General features: G+C 37.8%; 1 protein-coding gene across 5 annotated transcripts in view; it reads left to right on the top strand.

Moving 5' to 3' along the window:
- LAMA4 (laminin subunit alpha 4) overlaps positions 1–20,515 on the top strand; it is a 129,131-nt gene that overhangs the window by 107,261 nt on the left and 1,355 nt on the right. For all 5 annotated transcript variants that reach the window (XM_033103105.1, XM_033103104.1, XM_033103107.1 and 2 more), the window contains exons 29-38: positions 1,631–1,764; positions 2,703–2,867; positions 3,666–3,819; positions 8,971–9,158; positions 10,737–10,926; positions 11,701–11,856; positions 13,078–13,237; positions 14,988–15,118; positions 16,509–16,602; positions 17,107–17,226. In XM_033103105.1, the coding sequence (XP_032958996.1) occupies positions 1,631–1,764; positions 2,703–2,867; positions 3,666–3,819; positions 8,971–9,158; positions 10,737–10,926; positions 11,701–11,856; positions 13,078–13,237; positions 14,988–15,118; positions 16,509–16,602; positions 17,107–17,226 (1,492 nt within the window). The remainder of the gene's footprint in view (positions 1–1,630; positions 1,765–2,702; positions 2,868–3,665; positions 3,820–8,970; positions 9,159–10,736; positions 10,927–11,700; positions 11,857–13,077; positions 13,238–14,987; positions 15,119–16,508; positions 16,603–17,106; positions 17,227–20,515) is intronic.

Raw genomic sequence — 20,515 nt, 5'->3', positions numbered from 1 at the left:
AAACATCTTTGTGATAATTGTTTTGTCTATTAAAAATCCTTTCAAGCACATAAAAAGTGATTTTTGATTCAGATTAATTTTGACTTACATGTACACACACAGAATGTCTCATTCCAGACACTTTATAAAATATTATATATATTGTACATCAGGCGTTCTTAACCTGGGATTCACAGACCCACCCATCACGGATTCATGAAAGAATTCATGAAGAAGGTCTGTTGACTTGGGTGGGGAAAAAAATGACATCTTTATTTTCTATAAAATTTAAGTTTCTTCAATTGTGAATGTCAGCAACAAATCTTAGTAATATTAGCAGTACCTGTAACTTTGTCATTAACAAAAATCACAAGTATTTTTCATTTCACATTACAGTTGTCACAGATATTTCAAAATATAATTTTTGCTCATTGCTACTTCTAAATTATAGTTATTAGATCTACTACTATATTATGTAATGCCTTAATAAAGAAGTACATATACTACTATATCACAGATTTAGTGTTTTAATATTTGAAGCTATATTTCAATATAATTGGTTTCTTTTGTGTTCCTACACATTTTGTTTTATGTATATTAAAATATTATTTTATGAAGGAGTCCATATGTATCATCAAACTGCCAAAGGGGTCCATGGCACAAAATATGTTAAGAACCATGGTGTGTATATTAAGAACAAACATTTGTATGATTTCATTTATAAAATAGTAAAAAGAACATACTTCACTGTTCTTCCATTTGCTGAACACTTGAGCTCAGCTTATAAAGATATATTATTTCAAGATTAAAATAATATCTATAGAGGTTTGGTGACCCTAAAGTTCAAGTGACTTATCTCAGGAAAGATCATCACCAATATATATATACACTGATGGACCAGGTCATAATATAATTTATTGAAGCAGCTTTCACTTTTCATACTTATTACCTGTGACATTTACATTGAATTTAATTTAAATCAGTAGCATCTGTGAGAATTTACCCAAAGCACTTTGTAGGACCTCTGTTACCTAACCTGTCTCAAATTACCATGATTAATTAAATAACACTTTTGGTCCACAAAGAGTAGTTACGTGCTAGACGAATTATAGAGTTTGGTGCCCATATAAGAGAAGAAAAGCAAGATTATCATTTTGCCAATGTTTTGAGACAAACAATAAGCAAATTCAGAAAAAGAGATGTTACCTTCTGCTTTTTTTTTCTCTTCTGCCTCTATAGATGAAAAGTGAAACATTTGAAACACCAAACTAGCAGATTAACTTTTGCCTAGTCATCTAGTCACATCCCCAAAGAGATTCACATATTCCTTTCAAAAGGGATTAAAAGTAAGACATGATGGAGGAGAAAGTAACTGATACTGGGGCAACTCAACATGACACAATCACCTGAAATTTTCAGTTCTAAATAGAGGAGATTCCTTTCCCAATGATATGTGTTCAATTATATAGACAACACCACGAGAAGCAATCAAGTATTTTGTTTTTGCTGTTATTCATAGAAATTCTTTTTACAAGCAAACTTCCTGAGCACTGGGTGTTCCTTTCAGCAATATCATTAAGTAAATGTTGAAAAGGTGTACATCTTTGGGATACCTGGACTTACTACTTAAAAATGTGTGCTTGCATTTCAGTCAGACGTGTTCTCCATTTCATTGGATAATGGCACTGTGATTATGAATGTAAAGGGAATCAAGGTGCAGTCGGCAGATAAACAGTACAATGATGGGCTGTCCCACTTCATCGTCACCTCTGTCTCACCCACAAGGTACAGCTCCTCGTATATATTCTTTCCATCAGGTGGCTTTGTTTGTAGGGCGTGATTCTGTCCAATGACCACTATGAATGATAGGCTATCTTATTTTCTAGTGTTTAAAAAAATGGTAGAAGGAATTACTTGCCTTTTTAAAAAATTGCTATTAATTTTCAAGACATGCAAAATAAGTCACTACAAAATTACTTAACAGGAATATAAAGTCCCGCCCCCAGTAGAATCATAGGCTATAATCTCCTCGAGGGAAGTGCCTACACATAGTACTCACTCAGCAGAGTGCAGTGTTTGGCACATAGAAGGAGCTCAGCAAATATTGGTTTATTTAGAGTTTAAATTAAGCAATTGAGAATGCGGCATTTATGGCCACATTTAAAAAATCTGTCTTTAACATATGTAATACTGAATTTCTTTTCCATAATAAGAAAGCTTTCTGGCATACGAAATGAACCTTTGTTGTAGACTGTTGCTATTCCTATGTCCACCGCTGTGTAGCTTTCGCATTAAAAAACAAAACAAAAACATTAATAGGCCTTTCCTAGACTCCATTTCCAATCAGGATCAAAACCGTTCAATGTACCTTACAATGAAAATGGTCTCCCTCAGATGTGATTAAATGATCATCATGAGGTATATGTTGTTTTTTACACACACACACACACACACACACACACACACACACACAATGCTGATGACCAGTCATCTTAACTTCTTGCTTTTATGGGTTTAAATTCCAGTCATGATTTGGAGGGTCTTTGCTATATATAGAAATATTCAACCATTTTATCTTAGGCCTAATAAAGAGTCTGGCGACTCATCATCTTTTCATTAATCAGATGTCCCATTTCAATTCCATGAGAAAACCTGCAACCTAGAGTGGAACTCGAGGTAAAATGTTAGCTGTGTGGTGTGTAAAGAAGCTTTTTCCTTTGCAGATATGAACTGATCGTAGATAAAAGCAGGCTCGGGAGTAAGAACCCTACCAAAGGAAAATCGGGACAGACACAAGCAGATGAAAAGAAGTTTTACTTTGGGGGATCACCCATCAGTCCCCAGTATGCTAATTTCACCGGCTGTATAAGTAATGCCTACTTTACCAGGTATAATATTTTTATTTTTTATAAATCTGCATGAATGATAAAGAACATCAAGTCAATAATGAAAATACTTACATTATTAAAACTGAAAACTATGATATTTAAGCATTAAGTATAGTAATTCAAAACTTTCATGTGCTTAAGCAACTGACATACTTGGGTTCGTGTGTAAGTTTTTTGCCCTCTAATTTCTGTATGACCTTCGCGAAGTAAGCCTTTATTTCTTCACCTGCAAAGTGCAGATAATAATAGTGCCTGCCAGGTAGGCTTGTTGTGAGGATTACATGAGGTAACGTACATAAAGCACCTGGCATACAGCAAGCTATAAATATTAGACGCAGTTATTTCTGTACTTCTTATTAATGATCTAGTACAGAGCAACGTAACCAAATCCTTGTTAAAGGTTTAAGAAAGTGTTCTTAATTTAACGTGTGCCTTTAAACAAAGCCATGAATTGAAGTCCTTGATAACAGTGAAGATCCCTGAGTACGAGAACTAGCAAAGGAGAAACAACACAGATTAAGTAATACAGAGGCAGTCCGTCCCAGGCATCCAGAGTGTGGCGAGAGAAAGGTGTTCAATTCATGTCAGAATGTGCCGGTACCAGGCACCAAGTTATTGATTAATCTGTTAAACAATCACATAAAGGATTCTGATTAAAACAGTGGTTGATGGTAAAGACCCATCACACAGACACACACACAAAATTTTAATTGCCAGAGTTCTTTGACTTCCATAATTTTCATCATGTAATTCTGAACAATATTTTTAAAGCTTTCTTCCCCCCTTTGTTACAAACAGGTTGGACAGAGATGTGGAGGTGGAAGACTTTCAGCGGTACTCTGAAAAGGTCCACACTTCTCTTTATGAGTGTCCCATTGAGTCTTCGCCATTGTATCTCCTTCACAAAAAACGAAAAAATTCCTCAAAGCCTAAAACAAGTCAGAATAAAAAGGTAAAATATAAAGCTGTGCCAACCTCCTAATTGCTCTGTATTCCACGCACACAGCTCTAGACACTGATGCTTTGTAGAATTTACTCTAGTTTGCAACTGTGTACATATGAAGGATAGGATTCTTGTAGGATCAGATACTCCAGTTTACCAGCTTTGTTGCATCAATTCTTGTTCCTAAAGAAACAGTTTGAGGAGCATTTGAGATCCGGCTCCCCAGCATACTTCCTCAGTTTGGCTCAAATAAACTGTTATAAAAATTGAAAAAAAAAAAAAAAAACAGTTTGAATCAGATTTTACTTACATAATACTTCCAACTACTTTTCAATACAACAGTTAAAATTGCTCCATACTTAACAATTTGTATATATCATATTATTCAGTACTATTATTCTCTAGTACCATTTGCTTTTGTGTAACAACCTCAGGCTTTTGTCATAATCATGGAAATGATTAAAGTTCCTGCTCTTACCCTTGTTTTCCCCTCTTTGCTTGACCTTCACTTCAACCACTCACATGTACAGTTGATCTGTGGCATCAGCTAGAACTGCTCCATCATCAAAATCTTGAGTTCTTAAATTACATTCTCTGACTGCTATTCTTTCTCATTCTTTCTGTCTAGTCTTCCCCACGCACCTCCCACCACTTCCTGGTCCAATTTTCACAATGTGCTCAGGTGCCAATGTCCGCACCCTGTTCCCCGCCACTGTCATCTCCCATCTAAATTACTACAATAGCCTCCCAACAAGCCTCCTGCTTTGACCTGGCTCCCCAACAGTCTCTTTACAACACAACAGCCAGATCCTTATATAAATATGTCATATCATGTCATTCCTTTGCTCAGAGTGACCCCCCTCTGCACTCAGAATAAAAGCCCAAGTCCCTACAATGTCATAAGAAGCCCTCTATTGTCCAGACTCTCTTCCCTTACTCACTGATCTCCTGGCTATTCCTAGGATGGGCTATGTACACTCGGGCCTTAAGGTGTTTATGTCAGCTTCCCTTCTGCCTGGACCACTCTCCCCGCAAATATCTGCACAGACAACTCCTCCTCCTCCTAGGATTGCCCACCTCCCATTTGCTAAACGAGACCTATCTTAACCCCTCATTTTGCACCACATCTTGCCTCCTGTCTTCTACAGTACTACTGATCTCTTTTGCTTTTCTCTAGTTGTTCTTCTTTCCATAGCACTTATCACCTTTTAATTTACTATGTGCTTTATTATGTTCACTATTTATTGTCTGTCTCCTCTGATAGAATGCAACCTCCTTTGTTTTGTTCACTGATGTATCCTAAGAGCCTAGAACAATGCACATAATAGGTGTTCAATGAAAAATTAGCTATCTGCTTCATAGGAATGTTATAAGGATTAAATGAGTTCATGCATGCAATGCCCTCAGGACAGTGCCTAGCACAAAGTAAACATTCAGTAAACATCAACTGTTATAGCTTTAGAAAGCCTTGTGAGTGTTTCTGAAGGATCCACTCCTAAAAGTGAAATTGCTCGTATGAAGGGAATGAGCATCTTTAATCCTGAGGCAATGCTAGCTTACACCCTCACAAATAGCGTTTGAAAGAACCTACTGTTCCTCACAATTGCTAACATAGAGATGATCAAATTTTTATAACTTAGCCCATTTAAGGGACCAATATGGTATCTCATTGTGGTTTTCATTTGCATGAACTTGAGTATTAGTGAAGTTGAACATCTTTTCAGGGGAAGAACGATTTCCTTCCAAGGCTGGCTTCTGAACCTTCAGCAGAGAGAAGCATCCCCACCAGCTTCTTGCTTCTGATGATTTCTTCACTGACCATTATATCTTAAGCACTTCCCCATATAGTTCAGCTTATGTGGATGACTTTTTAGAATCCCCGTGAAACTTTCCCTTGGTTCATACATGATTTCTTTATCAATGTTAATAACATAATGTTGTTCATGTATAACCAAATCTAAGGTTGGATCTTAGATTTTTCAGGATCCCTTCCCGAATTTCACATGGAAGACTTTTTTTTTTTTTTTAAGTGATTCAGGCAGAGAGGTAATTTCTTTGATTTTTTATGAAGGATTTTTCAGAAGAGACTGTGAAATTCTGATGGAATCTTACTGTCATCTTCATATGTTGATGATAAAAGTTTTATCCTCAACATTTATTTTTTAGCTGGGACTTGAGCCCTAGTCATAGACAACAGGTTAATATCATAGGCTGCTGAGGAAGATCAACTTTCTAAAGCAAACATAATTAACCCCTTTAAATGAATACAGTTTTCTGTATGAAGCTGTCTATCAAATGTAGTTTCTTAAACAAATGTTCATAGTCTCAAAGTTATAATCAGCAGCCCTTGAAACTATTGACATAAACTTTTCAATATTATAGGAAAGCTCTTAGCCTTTCTGGTAAACAGTTTTAGAAACTCAACTTTCTAATAAGATACAGAATCACTATAGATTCTGCATAATTTTTTAGTAATTAGAATGTCAATGTTTGCTAACCTTCCCTTATGTTTACCCTTGTGTCAATAGCTTCTTAAGTAGCTGCCAGGAAAAACGTGTGGCCTCTGGTTTAAGTTTTTATCAAGACCAAATCATAGTAATTTGGATTTATAATTATTTGTTCTTACAATACTTCCTAATATTTCCATTTATGCATTTATTCATTTAACCATTAACAGACTTTCAGTTATTTCTATTTTTCTCCTTCTATGGATAAAGATCATAGCATATTAATCTTTGATCATATCGGTGAATAAATATTTAGGATATATTCCTAGAGGTAGAATTACTGGGTCAAAACAAATTACTTTACAAAAGGTAAAACTGATTTGTATTCCCTCATGAGTATATAAAAATACCTGTCTTACCCACCTATGTTCCAGCCTAAATTTTTTTCATAATTTTTGCTTACAAATTTAATTGGGGAAGTAGTTTCTCATTTAGTGATAAATGTGATAATGAACATTTTATATATTGTAATAGACATCATTCTGGGGTATCTTGCCAACCACTCCCTTTTCTCTGAGATGTGATTTCCTACCCACGGGGCAGACCCAATATTTTAGGTATTTGACCTCATCTATACAGATATAGATGATTGGACCAGGCTAGGTTGTGTCAACTAAGCTGGGCCATCAGATTCTCTTCCTTGGAAACATGGAACCCAGAGAGACTAGTCATTGAACAGAAAACACATAAACCTAAGAGCTCTATGTTAATCATGCACAGAGAAAGAAAGCTGTTTATAGAAAGAGAAAAAGGCAAAAAGCCATCCTGTATAGAAAGAAGGATGAAGAGAGCAACTTTGAGAAAAACAAAGGTGAGATACCAGAAACATCCAGAAAAGGAGTGCCTTGATTCTTCTTAGCATTCTCAGTCCTGATTCTTGCCCCTGGTAGGACCCCACTATATTATCTTCTCTTGGATTGTGTTCTTAAGATACTGCTATATCCTTATAACACATTGCCCTCTTTCTCTTAAGTAACTTAACTAGTTTGGAACAAAACTGAAACAAAAGAATCTTGCTAAATTACAATTGGTACCACCACTTGGATTGCAACTAATAGACTCTCAGAGAAAAAAATTACCCTGGTAAAACCAAAGTCTAAGGTTCAGTGAGAATCCCCACACACGTACCATTTTAGGAAAGTAAACTGAATCTCTGTGTTCTATGGTAGTGAAGTAATTGATTAATTTATATTATTATTATTATTATTATTATCATCATCATCATCATCATTCAGAGCATATATCCATAGGGGATTTAGAGTATTTGGTTACCATATATAAAGATATCAGAGTTTATTAATTTTTGCAGCAGACAAGAGACAGATCCTAGTCCACGTATTCCCACATTGAAGCAGAAAAAGACTTGAGACTGTCATGGATCAATAACCCCATGCTTTGCTGAGCCCCGGTTGCTCTCTTCCCATAGCTAACTGGACACACTGACTGAGAAAGAGTGAGATCCTCGCCATAGGAATGGAAAGAATGAGTAATAGCCAGATTGGGAGACAGCCCCCAAGCCCCCACCAACCACCACCACCACCCTCCAGGCCCCATGCCAAGCATTTCCTGTGCCCTTCAATGAGACAAAGGTGAACATATCTCCCATTATAAGGCATGTTACTCCACTAAGGTTGAAACAAAGCACGGAGTATGGGGAAATTTCCTAAGATACGTTAGAGGAAGAGGCTCCCTAAAGCCCCACCCCCTCCAGCCCATTCTGCCCACTCATGGTTGAAGCCATGGCTGTTATTGATATGTGAGGGCCTAGGCCAAAAAACGTTAGTAACTGAGAATATTTCCTCTACCCAAGAGAGAGTCTTTGCTTCTGCAGCAGTGACTCAGCTTCCAAGTCCTGCCAACTGTGTGAGGAAGGGATGAGGGGATGGTGAGAACAGGGGGGCTTTTCTTCAGGACGGATGAGTCTCTTGAGCATCACTGCGGGATGCTCCCCCCACTGCGGGAGTCTCCATTGCCAGACCCCGACTGTAAGAGGTGTGGCCCTGAGAGCAGAATAGTGGCACACCTGATCTGCCCTTTGATTAACTTGCCCTCTCCCCACCACACTTGGATTTTGAGGGTAATTCTGGAATTTGCTTGAAACTAATTATTTTTTTGGGGGGGGAGGAGTGGTCTTATCTTTTGGCCATACGAGATTTGGCCAAAATCTATCCCAATCTGTATCATATCTTCTGGAAATTCCACATTGCTTTGTTCTGCTAGTAGAAACCCTCCTAGATTTCCAGGACTGCTGTGGATTTACTTGTATGTATATAGTTCTTCTGCTGTTTCAGTGGGAATTAGGGAGGGGTGAAAACTAAAGGTGTGCGTTCATTCAGTAATCCTGAGCCAGAATTTTTTCCCTCTCTAGCCCTGTTTTTCATCCTGGCTCTTGCTGTGTTCTCCAGTTCTCCCTACTACCAAACGTTTCCTCTCCTACCTGCCCTTCCTTTGTTGTAAGCTTTCTTCCTAAGTGGGTCAGATCAGACCTCTCCGCTTTCGAAACTTGTGTGGCTCCTCATCACCTAGAAAACAAAACCCTATTCTCTAACAAGTCATCTAAGTTCCTTACTATTGATAAGGAAATAACAAATGAATTTTTGTCACTAGTCTGTCACTTTTATCCCTTGATATGATTTATTTCCAATTCTTACAGGGAGAGAAAAGTAAAGATGCACCTTCCTGGGATCCTGCCGGCCTGAAATTCCTAGAGAGGAATGCTCCCAGAGACTCTCATTGCCACCTTTCCAACAGCCCTAGAGCAATAGAGCACGCCTATCAATATGGAGGAACAGCCAACAGCCGTCAAGAGTTTGAACACTTAAAAGGAGATTTTGGTGAAAAGTAAAGTAACACACTATCCTTCCAGAAACTTAATGCAATGGCTGGGCTTCATTCTTATTTGCCATATATCATCTTTTCCTATGATCTTTCTACTCTGTGCCACTTTAATCACATTCTTTCATCATCAAAATAAATACTGACTACTACATGATTCATACTCTCCAATAAATTACATTTTCTGCGACATTCTTCCCCAAAATAAGGTGCATAAAATAGCATTCTCCTAAGACTTTGCTGTGTTTTATCAAAAAGAAAATACAATCAGTTGTCCGATAGCTCAGTTGGTTAGAGCACGAGCTCTGAACAATGGTATTGCCGGTTCAATTCCCACATGGGCCAGTGCGCTGTGCCCTCCACAACTGGATTGAAGACAATGAGCTGCTGCTGAGTTTCAGGAGGGGCGGCCAGATGGCTCAGTTGGTTAGAGCGTGAGCTCTCAACAACAAGGTTGCCGGTTCAAAGATTGAAACCGGTGACTGGACTTGGAGCTGAGCTGTGCCCTCCATAACTAGATTGAAGGACAATGACTTGGAGCTGATGGGCCCTGGAGAAACACACTGTTCCCCAAAAAAATTTTTAAAAACTCTTTTTAAAAGAAAAAAGAAAATACAATCAAAGAAAGGAAGACTGGGCAAATTTCAAATGACTCATCTAACCTTGATATTAACTCCCCTCCCCAAATTACTTTGAAATTATAATTGGGAATGTTTCTGAACTGCTGGAAAGTTAATAAGGAAAGACACTGAAAACGCAAATGCACTTGTATCTCTACTGGTCGTCAAGCTATATCTAAAGCCGCTCACCTCTTCACAATATTTCACAAATCTTCAGATTATTTAGTATTATTGAAGATTTCTTTGAAAGTGTTAGCACCCAAATATTCTTATATAGATCTTAAAAGCTCTTTCAAGCACTTATACAAGCAATGCATTCAATAGGAAACCCTAATGCCTTCTAATTTGCTATTTGCCTAGTAGCCAAAATCAGTATTTTGTACTTTTCAGGAATAATTTAAAGTTAATCAAATCAGAAATTAACTTAATAAATGTATCTTATCTATGGCCTAGAGCTAAATTTCTAGAAAGTTTTAATTTCCACACATATTGGTGGCTGTTTTTAACATGCGATATTCACTGATTTATTTTTACTGGGAAAAAATTGAATTTGTATTTTAGACAAATCATATTGTTTCTGTGCAAATTTCCATAGGCATATTAATTACTCACTAGTATTCTGTCCACACGAATAAGCTTCCTTAACAGATAGATTTTTACTAAACTAATTGCAACCACATTTTCAAAGCAAGACTTGATGTGATCTTTAACTGAAACAACACTTGCTTAAATGTGGGATGTATCCCTGTTGTATAAGGAATTGGAGAAGGCTTACATTTTTGAACTAGCAGTGCATACCCAATATTCATTAATAATACTAATAGATCATTAGAAGTAATGCTGCTTGCGATTAGATAGAATGGCTATTTATTTATTCTTCCTTACCTTGTATTGCTTTGGGGAAGTCAGAGATCACCTTCAGTCTACTTTTACAGATGGTAAGCTTTTCATTTTCATTTACCAGGTCTCAGTTTTCCATTCGTCTGAAAACTCGTTCCTCCCATGGAATGATTTTCTATGTCTCAGATCAAGAAGAGAATGACTTCATGACTCTTTTCTTAGCCCACGGCCGCTTGGTTTTCATGTTTAATGTTGGCCACAGGAAATTGAAGATTAGAAGCCAAGAGAAATATAATGATGGATTGTGGCATGATGTAAGTGGAAGGCAGAGAATATTATTATCCAAATATCCACTAATGTCCCACCATTGGTTTCTTTAGAAACATCTATTTTAAAATTCTCTTCCTATATGCTGAGTTCAATTTCAAAAACTTTTATCAATTTCTTATAAAAATCTTGGCGCACACTATTTTAGGCTGAGTGTAATTTTTTTTGACAGATAAACTTTTTTTTTTTTTAAGTGCAATTCTTTTAACCAAAGAATCAATGACCAACATAAATTGAAGTTTGGTTTCTAAAGATTTCTCACTTGACTGTTTTTTTTCCTACTGCCTATAATGTTCTAAGTTTTCAGTAACAATTGCTGAGTGTTTTTTTAGCTAAACTGTGAAAGATACAAAGTGAAGAGTATTATCTGTTAGGAAAGCAGGATACAACAAGAAGAATTACCTAAATGTTGAAGCAAATCAATGTGTATGTAATGGAAGAGCAAGCAATATAAGCTGCCTTAAAATAAATTGCAATAAATTTAGGAGACAGCATGTGGGTTGGCCAACTAGGAAGAGCTTCATAAGGAATTCTGCCAAATATAAGCTGTATTCAGAAATTCAGTCTGTAACTTTAAATTAAGCCTTAAAGGAAGAGATTAAACTCCCGACCTTCAGAGAAAGAAGAAAGGACTATTTTTTCCTAAGATCTGCAGATTTCCCACAGTATGGCAGTAGTAAAGTTGGGAAGAGAGGCAGCACAGCCTTTCCCCTGATCTTGGGAAGTACTTGACATGTGCTATTGGTCTTCTCTCCATCCAGGTGGTATTTATTCGGGAAAAGAGCAGCGGCCGACTGATAATTGATGGTCTTCGAGTCCTAGAAGAAAGTCTTCTTCCTACTGGAGCTGCCTGGAAAATCAAGGGTCCTATTTATTTGGGAGGAGTGGCTCCTGGAAGGGCTGTGAAAAATGTCCAGGTAAGCCTGGCGTGACCAGGTAGAGCCATTGACCTTTAGAGCTGGAAGATTATTTAATCTAGTCCTCATTTTATGATTAGGAAACTGACAAGAGAGAAACTGTAGTTTGGCTGGAGATGGGATATGAAAGTAAGTACTGTCCTGCCTGCTCTGTGGCATTATAAGGTCAGGAGTAATCTTTTGATTTGAAAGTAGAAGTAATGATGGAAAACGTTTCTGAGGTATAAATTGTCATGAACAGTTTTCTCTCAAGAAAATGCTTATTTGTTCAGCAAGTGTCCATTCTCTTAGTATAAAAAAAATACCAAGAAAAAAAAAGCAAGTCATTTCATTATATATTATTGAGTGAAAAAAACTTTCAGGCCATTATAAATTATAATCTCATTTTTGTTTCTTACATACACAGACAAAATCTGTACATGTGCAAGGAAATGTGGTTACCCCTGGGAAGAAAGGAGGGTATAGTAAGAAACATGCTATGTTTGTCATTTAAAAGTTGAAAATATTGTACCTTTAAAAATATTTAGCAATAAAGGGAATGCATTAAAGGACTAAATTATTCTTAACATATAGATTTGACTTTAATGCAAAGAGTCAATACATTTCTAAGATCCATTAATACGTATGTGGATAAAGCAAAAAAGGGGAAGGAGGGGTCATCTTTAATCAGATTTAGTAAGTAGCCCCAATTCCACCACAAACTCTTCATAAAAGATTTCCAAAGCAGTGTCAAATCAGTTGTATAAAGCGGCCCAAGTTTTACATCCTGTGGTATAACAAATGGTCAACCACAAGAATAGCAAATGAAGCCAGACATGCAAGCATTCTGCTGTTTGACCATTGTACATTTGACAGTTAAGAACTTTGCTATCCCTCATTGGCATTAGGTGATCTGGGGGGGCTGTCGTTTTTGAAGGAAAACAAACTAGGATACTTTTAATATTCAGTCTGAAAACCGCAGCTGCTGTTTATTTTGCCCTGGTATATGTAAAAATGTTCAGTTTAATTACTGCAGGCTGACATCATCAAATGTAAAATTCTAGCTTCAAATAACTAACTAAAAAGCAACTACCTGTAAAACGATTGCTCTTTCAGATAGCTAAGATAAATAAGGAAAGACTTGGTTTCTCTCAAGACTCAAGTCCCTTCATTTTGTTTCCCTTTGGTGTGTATCTGTGAGTGTTGAGTAAATGGATATTAAGAAATGTCTTCTTTTCTCAGATAAACTCAGTCTACAGTTTCAGTGGCTGTCTCAGCAATCTCCAGCTCAATGGAGCCTCCATCACCTCTGCTTCTCAAACATTTAGCGTGACTCCTTGTTTTGAAGGTCCAATGGAAACAGGAACATACTTTTCAACAGAAGGAGGATACGTGGTCCTAGGTAAAAATGATTTATGTAGAAAATATGAATCACGAAATACTTCTTTCCTAGAGGTGGTTAACAGGGATATTGGGCCCAGAGTGAAAACTTGAGAAGGCCAAACTCACTCGGCCCTGGAAAATAGCCTCTTTCAACAAGGAGCACCTTTTTCCCTTCCTACTCCTCCAAACCAGACATGCGTGCCCATTCCCGTTTGCTTTCCCTGACCAGAGCTTCTCCACAACTGCCAAACCTCTGGATGTAAGACCATCTTGGCTCCTGTAGAAATGCCTGTGCTGCTCCGTGTTGGCTGCCTCTGATCCATGTTGGCTCTTGGCCACCCTGCTCTCTGGGTCTTTCTCTGCTCCTTCATAGCATGAACCATTGTCCCTACCAGAGGAAGTTCCACTTCCTCCCCTTGCCCTGCAACACCAGCAGATAACACTAACCTTCAGAAATTTTATTTTTGGATTTCTATTCTCCTTGACTATTATGCTCTTGCTCATTCAACACGTTTTTATTGTATGCCTCCGGTGTGGCAGTCCCTATACCAGGTAATGGAACAAAATCATTCTAAAAACAAATAAAATCCTAACAGACGACACACAATTACGATCCAAGCCATTCCAATAAACACTCTGCAGAGGAACCATCAGGTGAGAGGAAAGCACCATGATAGGTGCTCGAAAGATGTGAGAAAGGTACAAAATGTTCCACACGTTCCCTGCTCTCAAGGTACTTGGGTACTTTGTACATCTCCTGAATAAAGACATTCCAATGCAGCCAAGTATGTCTTCTTAAACCACCACCGCGTCCCACAGAATAAGCACAGGTAATATTTCTTTTCTTTGTCTAGCTCATGTTTTTACTTGCCTTTCTTTTCCTTTTTCTCTACTAATACATCTACACTCACATTTCTCAGCCCTTTATTGAATTTCAGTGATAAGGACACAAGGACATAGACAGCTTAAAACACATAGCAACGTGCCCAATTTATGTTCTCCATAAACATTAACTAATAGCAGGAGAAATTAAAAAATGATTTATAGGAAGACACATCAAGTGAACATTATTAAGATGGCCCCGTTTGCAATTAATCTCTTGGAGTAAATATAACTATTCTTAACAAGAATTCATCTTCATACGTCACTGCACTAGTAGCTTCTAACTGTTTTGGCTGCTCTGACTTCCTCCTCTGAAATGCTGTGCAGCACTGGCATCAGTTATCTTTTTGTGTTTAAGAATTATTTGATAATACAGACCTGATCAAATCAGCTCCATTGCTGAATAAATTCACAATAAAGTGTGACTTCCCTACTTGCGCACTAGAGCCTTTCCCCAACCACCATGGCAGGGGACAATCCAGCCACACTGGCCTCCACAGTGCTTTCCAAACATTCTGGCCTCTGTACCTGTGCCCTTTCCTCCTTCTCACTTTGGAAATATTAAATGGTCCTACTAGGAACCATTCCTCCTGCTAGGAGGAATTAAAATCAATTCCTCCCCCCGAGCTCCCACAGCCATAGCGTGTTTTCAGCATGCTGGGCCCACCCCACGCCCCACGAGAGTGATGTGCTCATTACTTCAGTCCCCCATGGAGCTTTTCACAGTGGGTTTGACATGGGAAAATACCACTTTCTATTTTACTAATCTGTTGAAGAATGCATTAAACTTTCATAAAAAGATACACAAATATCTAATTACGAAATCACACCACAGTTACAAAATTTAGGTTGCTGTTCTTGAGAGCTGATAGTATTTGTCTCCACAGATGAGTCGTTCAATATCGGACTGAAATTTGAGATTGCCTTGGAAGTCCGGCCCAGAAGCAGTTCTGGGACCCTTGTTCACGGCCACAGTGTCAATGGGGAGTACCTAAACGTTCACATGAAAAATGGGCAGGTAACGTGTTAAAATTGTTTTCGCAGTCTGTCTCCTCTGACCTTGGATTCCAGATCTGAAGCAGATTGATTTCCAGAATTATTTCATCAATCTTTCCTAACTGGGGGGCGGGAGGGGGGATGGGGGAACAGGGAAGCTATAACATGAAATTTAAATGTAGAAAATATTTGGGTTCAGAGTCATGTATTGGGAATTGATTTAATTAGAGCAAAGAGCCAGAAAAATGGGACATAACTAAAATAAATAAATAATATAATCAAAAATAACAACATAACTAAAGGGTTTTAACAAAAGAATTGGAACTTTACAACAAATGGAGGCAGCAAATATATCCAACTACCAAAACCAACAAACACAAAGATATCTATCTTCCTATCTATAATTCCAGGGGTGCCAAAACAATGTATACACGTAACTTGTATTCATCTTTTGTCATCCGTATATATTATTACATTTAATACAGTTTTTTTCCTTCATTTAAATGTGTATACATTGTTTTGGCACCCTCTGTATATGTATACCAGGTGTGTGTGTGTGTGTGTGTCAAACAAAATTTTTTTAACTGGTAGAAATAAAAAATGTCATAAACACAACTTCCATCCTAAAATAATATTACTAAAGAACATTCATGATGTTATTTTGTACATCTGAAACTAATTTTTATAAAAGCAAACTTTAAAAATATACATATCTAAAGACTATGTAGCAGTGTGGGAAAATGTAATATTATGTTTGGTTTAAAAGAATATACAAAATCTTATCTACATAATAATGAAAAGTACATAAAAAAAGTTCACGAGAGCATTCCAGTAAATGTTAAGGAAAGAGCAGCGTATTATCATTGTTGTCCCTAACATCAGATAACTGATTTTTATTTGAATTCTGGTACATTCTATTAAAGCATAAAATAATTAAACAAATCCTCATATGGTGCTTACTATAGAAGGTAAGATACTATTCTACATGTTTTATATAGATTGACTCATTTACTCCTCCTAATAGCTCTGTGAGGTAGGTATTATTATTATCACCTTTGTTTGACAAATAAGAGGCACAGAGGACGTGGGACTGCGGGGATATGAACCCAGGGAGTTTGGCTCCAAAGTCCATGCTTTTCACCAACACAACTTTAAACATTAAAGGAATTCACTCTGTTCCTCTCCCTCCGCTCTCCTATGTCATTGTTTTGTTCTCTCTCCCAGGAGCACTCAGGTTAAACTATTTCTCTAGCCAACTGAAGAGTGACCCCTTGTGTTCAAATTGCAAAGCTGATCATGTGTGGCTGTTTGTTCAAGTATTGCTTCCCTGTGGTGATTTATTTAAGAAATTTAGCTTTATCACAATGAAGAGAAGTGAAATGAAATTATATAATGTGCCCGGTCTTTTGCAGGTCATAGTGAAAGTCAACAACGGCCTTCGAGACTTTTCCACCTCAGTAACACCCAAGCAGAGTCTCTGTGATGGTAGATGGCACAGAATTACAGGTGAGAAGAGCTGTGTGGCCTGGGTTTCTTTTATAAAGGAAGTACACACCCACCTGTGGGATGATGGCTTAGCAGAACTTAGACTATAAGTCACATGTTGGAATTGGTGATGGATGAGAGTCTGCGAGTAGCCAAGAAGAGAATCAAATGTTACTGTACTAAAATATGTATTGAATCCACATACATGTATTTGAAAATATGAATGCTGCCAAAATAGTCTTGGGGAGTTATTTAAATAATGCATACGTTACAGAGCAAAAAAAGTGGCAGTACCTCAAATATTCTTAAATTTTGTATGAAAAGAGTATCTTAAATATTCTCCCTTTCAAAGGGAAATGTCACAGTGATTACTTGGTTAGACATCAATGTTTTCAGTGATACAGAAGAAAGTGTGGGGTTTATTCTGGAATAAATAAAAGCTATTGCTGTGATAAATTAGTCCCTTTCATGTGAAAATTAACCACTCCAGTGTCATTTATGACCAGTCTTTTCCCTGTATTTTAGTTATTAGAGATTCAAATGTGGTACAGTTGGATGTAGACTCTGAAGTGAATCATGTGGTTGGACCCCTGAATCCAAAACCAGTTGATCACAGGGAGCCTGTGTTTGTTGGAGGTGTTCCAGGTAAGAGCTGTTTAAAAAGGACAGTTTAAAAAAAAAAAGCAGTAACTTTCCATCATTGTTATTATAGTATTAAGACTAGAGCCACGTCTTTTCACAATTCACCTAATAACTCTAAGGATTTTATATACACTGTCCTCTCACAGGAAAGAGTATGCTGACAACTGTGACTCCTCAAAGGATCACCATAGAGTCACACTAAGAACTAGACCCCAGCCGTCTAACCAGTCGACATCACTCTCCCTCTGCCATACGTGCTTATTTTTCTCTCTTCCCTTTAGATAGCCTCCTCACATACACACAGTGAGACCCACACACACTATTTTCTCTCTCACGCAAAGAAAACTCATTTGCTAATACTGCTCTAAGGTCTGAGAGCCTTGGAGAACTAAAAGTTTGCTGATAATTGCTCCCCTTCCTTGGTGGAAAAGAAGAAAATACACAGTTCTCCCTGTCCAGGATTAGTCGGAATTGTGACAATGGCTACAGGGCATAACTTCTGTTGTTCCTACGTAGTGACATTCCCTAAAAGAGGTTCCCCAGCTGCAAGTCTGTAAACATCATCAGTAACACTGCTGCTGTCTTCTGCCAAGAATGGTGTGTAATCCAGGAGGGTGGGAGGAGGACCCACCCCCATACACACAATTGTTTTAAACCTCAGAAACAGGGACCGTCACTTTACGATGAATGTGTTTGCACACATTTCGCTAACTTGGAATAACTGAATGTTTATAGCCGGAGAGAAGGCTATAACCAAGCTTTTACATCTGAAATTCGGTTGGGATTTTAAGGAAAAACAACATGATTTTTCCTTGCCTCCTAACTAGATTATTTTAAGACTGACCCATGTAATGGCAAATAATGTTTTAAGAGAATGAGAAAACACAGATAAAATTATGCATCTGACTTTGAGTACTCCCAATATAGTAGTAATTACACTCTTCTCTGCTTTGTAAAATATGAAACTTCCAAACGCCAGTATTGACGATGACAGTAAATCCCCGATGAAAGACATATGTGAGACCCGCCCCCACCCGAAAGCAGCCCTTCCCCTCCTTTACTTCCCCTGTCCATTCCCATCCCCATTCCTGAGTCCTCTCCTTCTGCTCCTGGCTTCTGTTCTGAAAGGGATTCTGGCAACCGCCACCACTGCACCCCATGCAGGTTCTGTGTAGAAGACGTGTCACATCATTTCTTACATTTTTGCACATTGTTTTCTTCCTAGAAATCACAACATAGTTTAAAATAGTCCCTATTTCCCAAGGGCCTGTACGATCAAATCCAGCGTAACATGCAAGGTCCTTGCTCATCTGGCCCCTGGCCTGCCTCTGCCTCTGGCATCTCCCCAGACGTTCTGAGTTGAAGATCCCTGAATGTCCAGTGATGCTCTCTTCACCCCAGGCCTTTGCACAAGTGCACAGGGCCTCAATTTCTGGAAAATGTTCCTCCCTTCCTTCCCTAGTACCTTTTCAAGGAACAACTTTTCCCACTTCTCTTAACTGCTTATTGACCTTTAGGACTCAGCTCAGACTTCTACTTACACACACACATACACCTTCTCTCCCTAGAACATGCTACGCATACCACTGTTGTAGCACTTATCACAGAACGTGGTTGAACCTACGTAAATAGTACACTCCTTGCTGCCAGGAAACATGACTTCATTCAACACACCACAACCATTTATTTAGAGTGTCTGTTACGTACTGTGCTAGGCTACAGGAGACGGACAAAACAAGCATGGATGGCCCTCCCTCATGGAAGTTACAGCATTTGTTCTTTGCATTCAAAGTGCTTACTCAGTCATGCAAACAAATATTTGCCTCTTTGATTTTTGTTTGTTGTTAGAGTCTGATCCTAGCATTACACACTGCCATCGTCTCTCACTCCAAGATCTGCTAAGCTCCACAGACTGGGTGGGCAAGATGCCCCTGAAGCCAAATTCAGCCTGCCTGAGACATACAATGAATAGCAAATTTTAGCGAATGAGCCAGCCTTCGGGAACTAGCAGGCCAGGAGGACCTAACCACCAGCCCAATGTAGCAGTGCAGCTTTTAATTCTATCTAGGGAACACGCCAGCAAACCTAGAACAAAAGCAATTCTAATTTAAGCTGAATGTCATTAAATTACATCATTTTGAGCTGTTCAAGATTAAGTCCACCAAAAAAACATCAGAAACTGGGGCATGAAAAAGGATAACTAAAGGAAGTCAGACACAAACAAAACCCCTATATGCACTGAATTCTCTTAGAATCCCAACCAGTTCTCTTATACTACCTGGAACCCTGGTGACATTATTTCTATCCATAAAAAGGTAATGCATTAAAATTCAATGAACTACACACCAAAACAAGTCAACTTTACTGGACAATTTAAAAATCAAAATTAGAAATAAAAGAATTTTTTTAAGTTAATATAGTCCACGCGCAGAGAGAGCCAAACATTCATTCCACTACTGAAAATCCTGTCTTACCCTGGATATAGTCAAGCTTTCCACCTGAGGAATGTCCACTATTAAAATCATGAGTTGATTTTATTAATCAATTACATTAGGGATCTGGGGTACTTTATTGTCATTACCTACAACAAATTGTGTGGTGAATTATGCAGACCATAATTTCTATATGAATTATTTCCTCTAGATGATGTCCTCTTTGAACTAAAAGGTGGTAAGCTTGGGCAGAATCAAAATCCATGTTCAAAAACCAGTCTCCCAAATGGGCAGGAGAAATAGATTTTTCCATCCTTATATTCTTTCCTGTTCATTCCTTTTTATTCTAATGATGAAGTACGCTGAGCAGGCTTGAATAATATATATATAGTCATACTAACCTAGAGACAAAGAGAATTGATCTTTCAGGCCCCTTCCAAATCTAAAACTTTATAATTATCATTCTAAATATGAAATCCTCTTTCCATGATTTATTTTCAGTACAAAGCTTCTGCCTATTCTTTATCTACATTGCTTAGAAAATTTATTACAGTTTGTTTGATGATGTTTCATTTGCTGTGCTGTTTTATGTTCCTTCCTGAGTTACTGATGTCTAAGTGTTTGCCCATCTTTTATCTGCTACTGTTCACATAGCTATTTGTACATAATAATAAGCTTTGACTAAATGGATTTTAATTTCATGATATTTCTAAGCTCTCTAAATTGCTTTAAATTACATTGCTTCTATCATCCCAACACATTTAACTGTGTCTGTGCAATTAATAAACATAAGGCTTCTTCTAGATCTCTAATTAAGATAAGGGAAGAAAATTCTCCTGGCATTCCTCAGGGCACCTTCG

Source organism: Rhinolophus ferrumequinum, chromosome 3 (genome assembly GCF_004115265.2).
Source record: "Rhinolophus ferrumequinum isolate MPI-CBG mRhiFer1 chromosome 3, mRhiFer1_v1.p, whole genome shotgun sequence".
Taxonomy (NCBI): domain Eukaryota; kingdom Metazoa; phylum Chordata; class Mammalia; order Chiroptera; family Rhinolophidae; genus Rhinolophus; species Rhinolophus ferrumequinum.
This window is presented reverse-complemented; position numbering and strand designations above follow the sequence as displayed.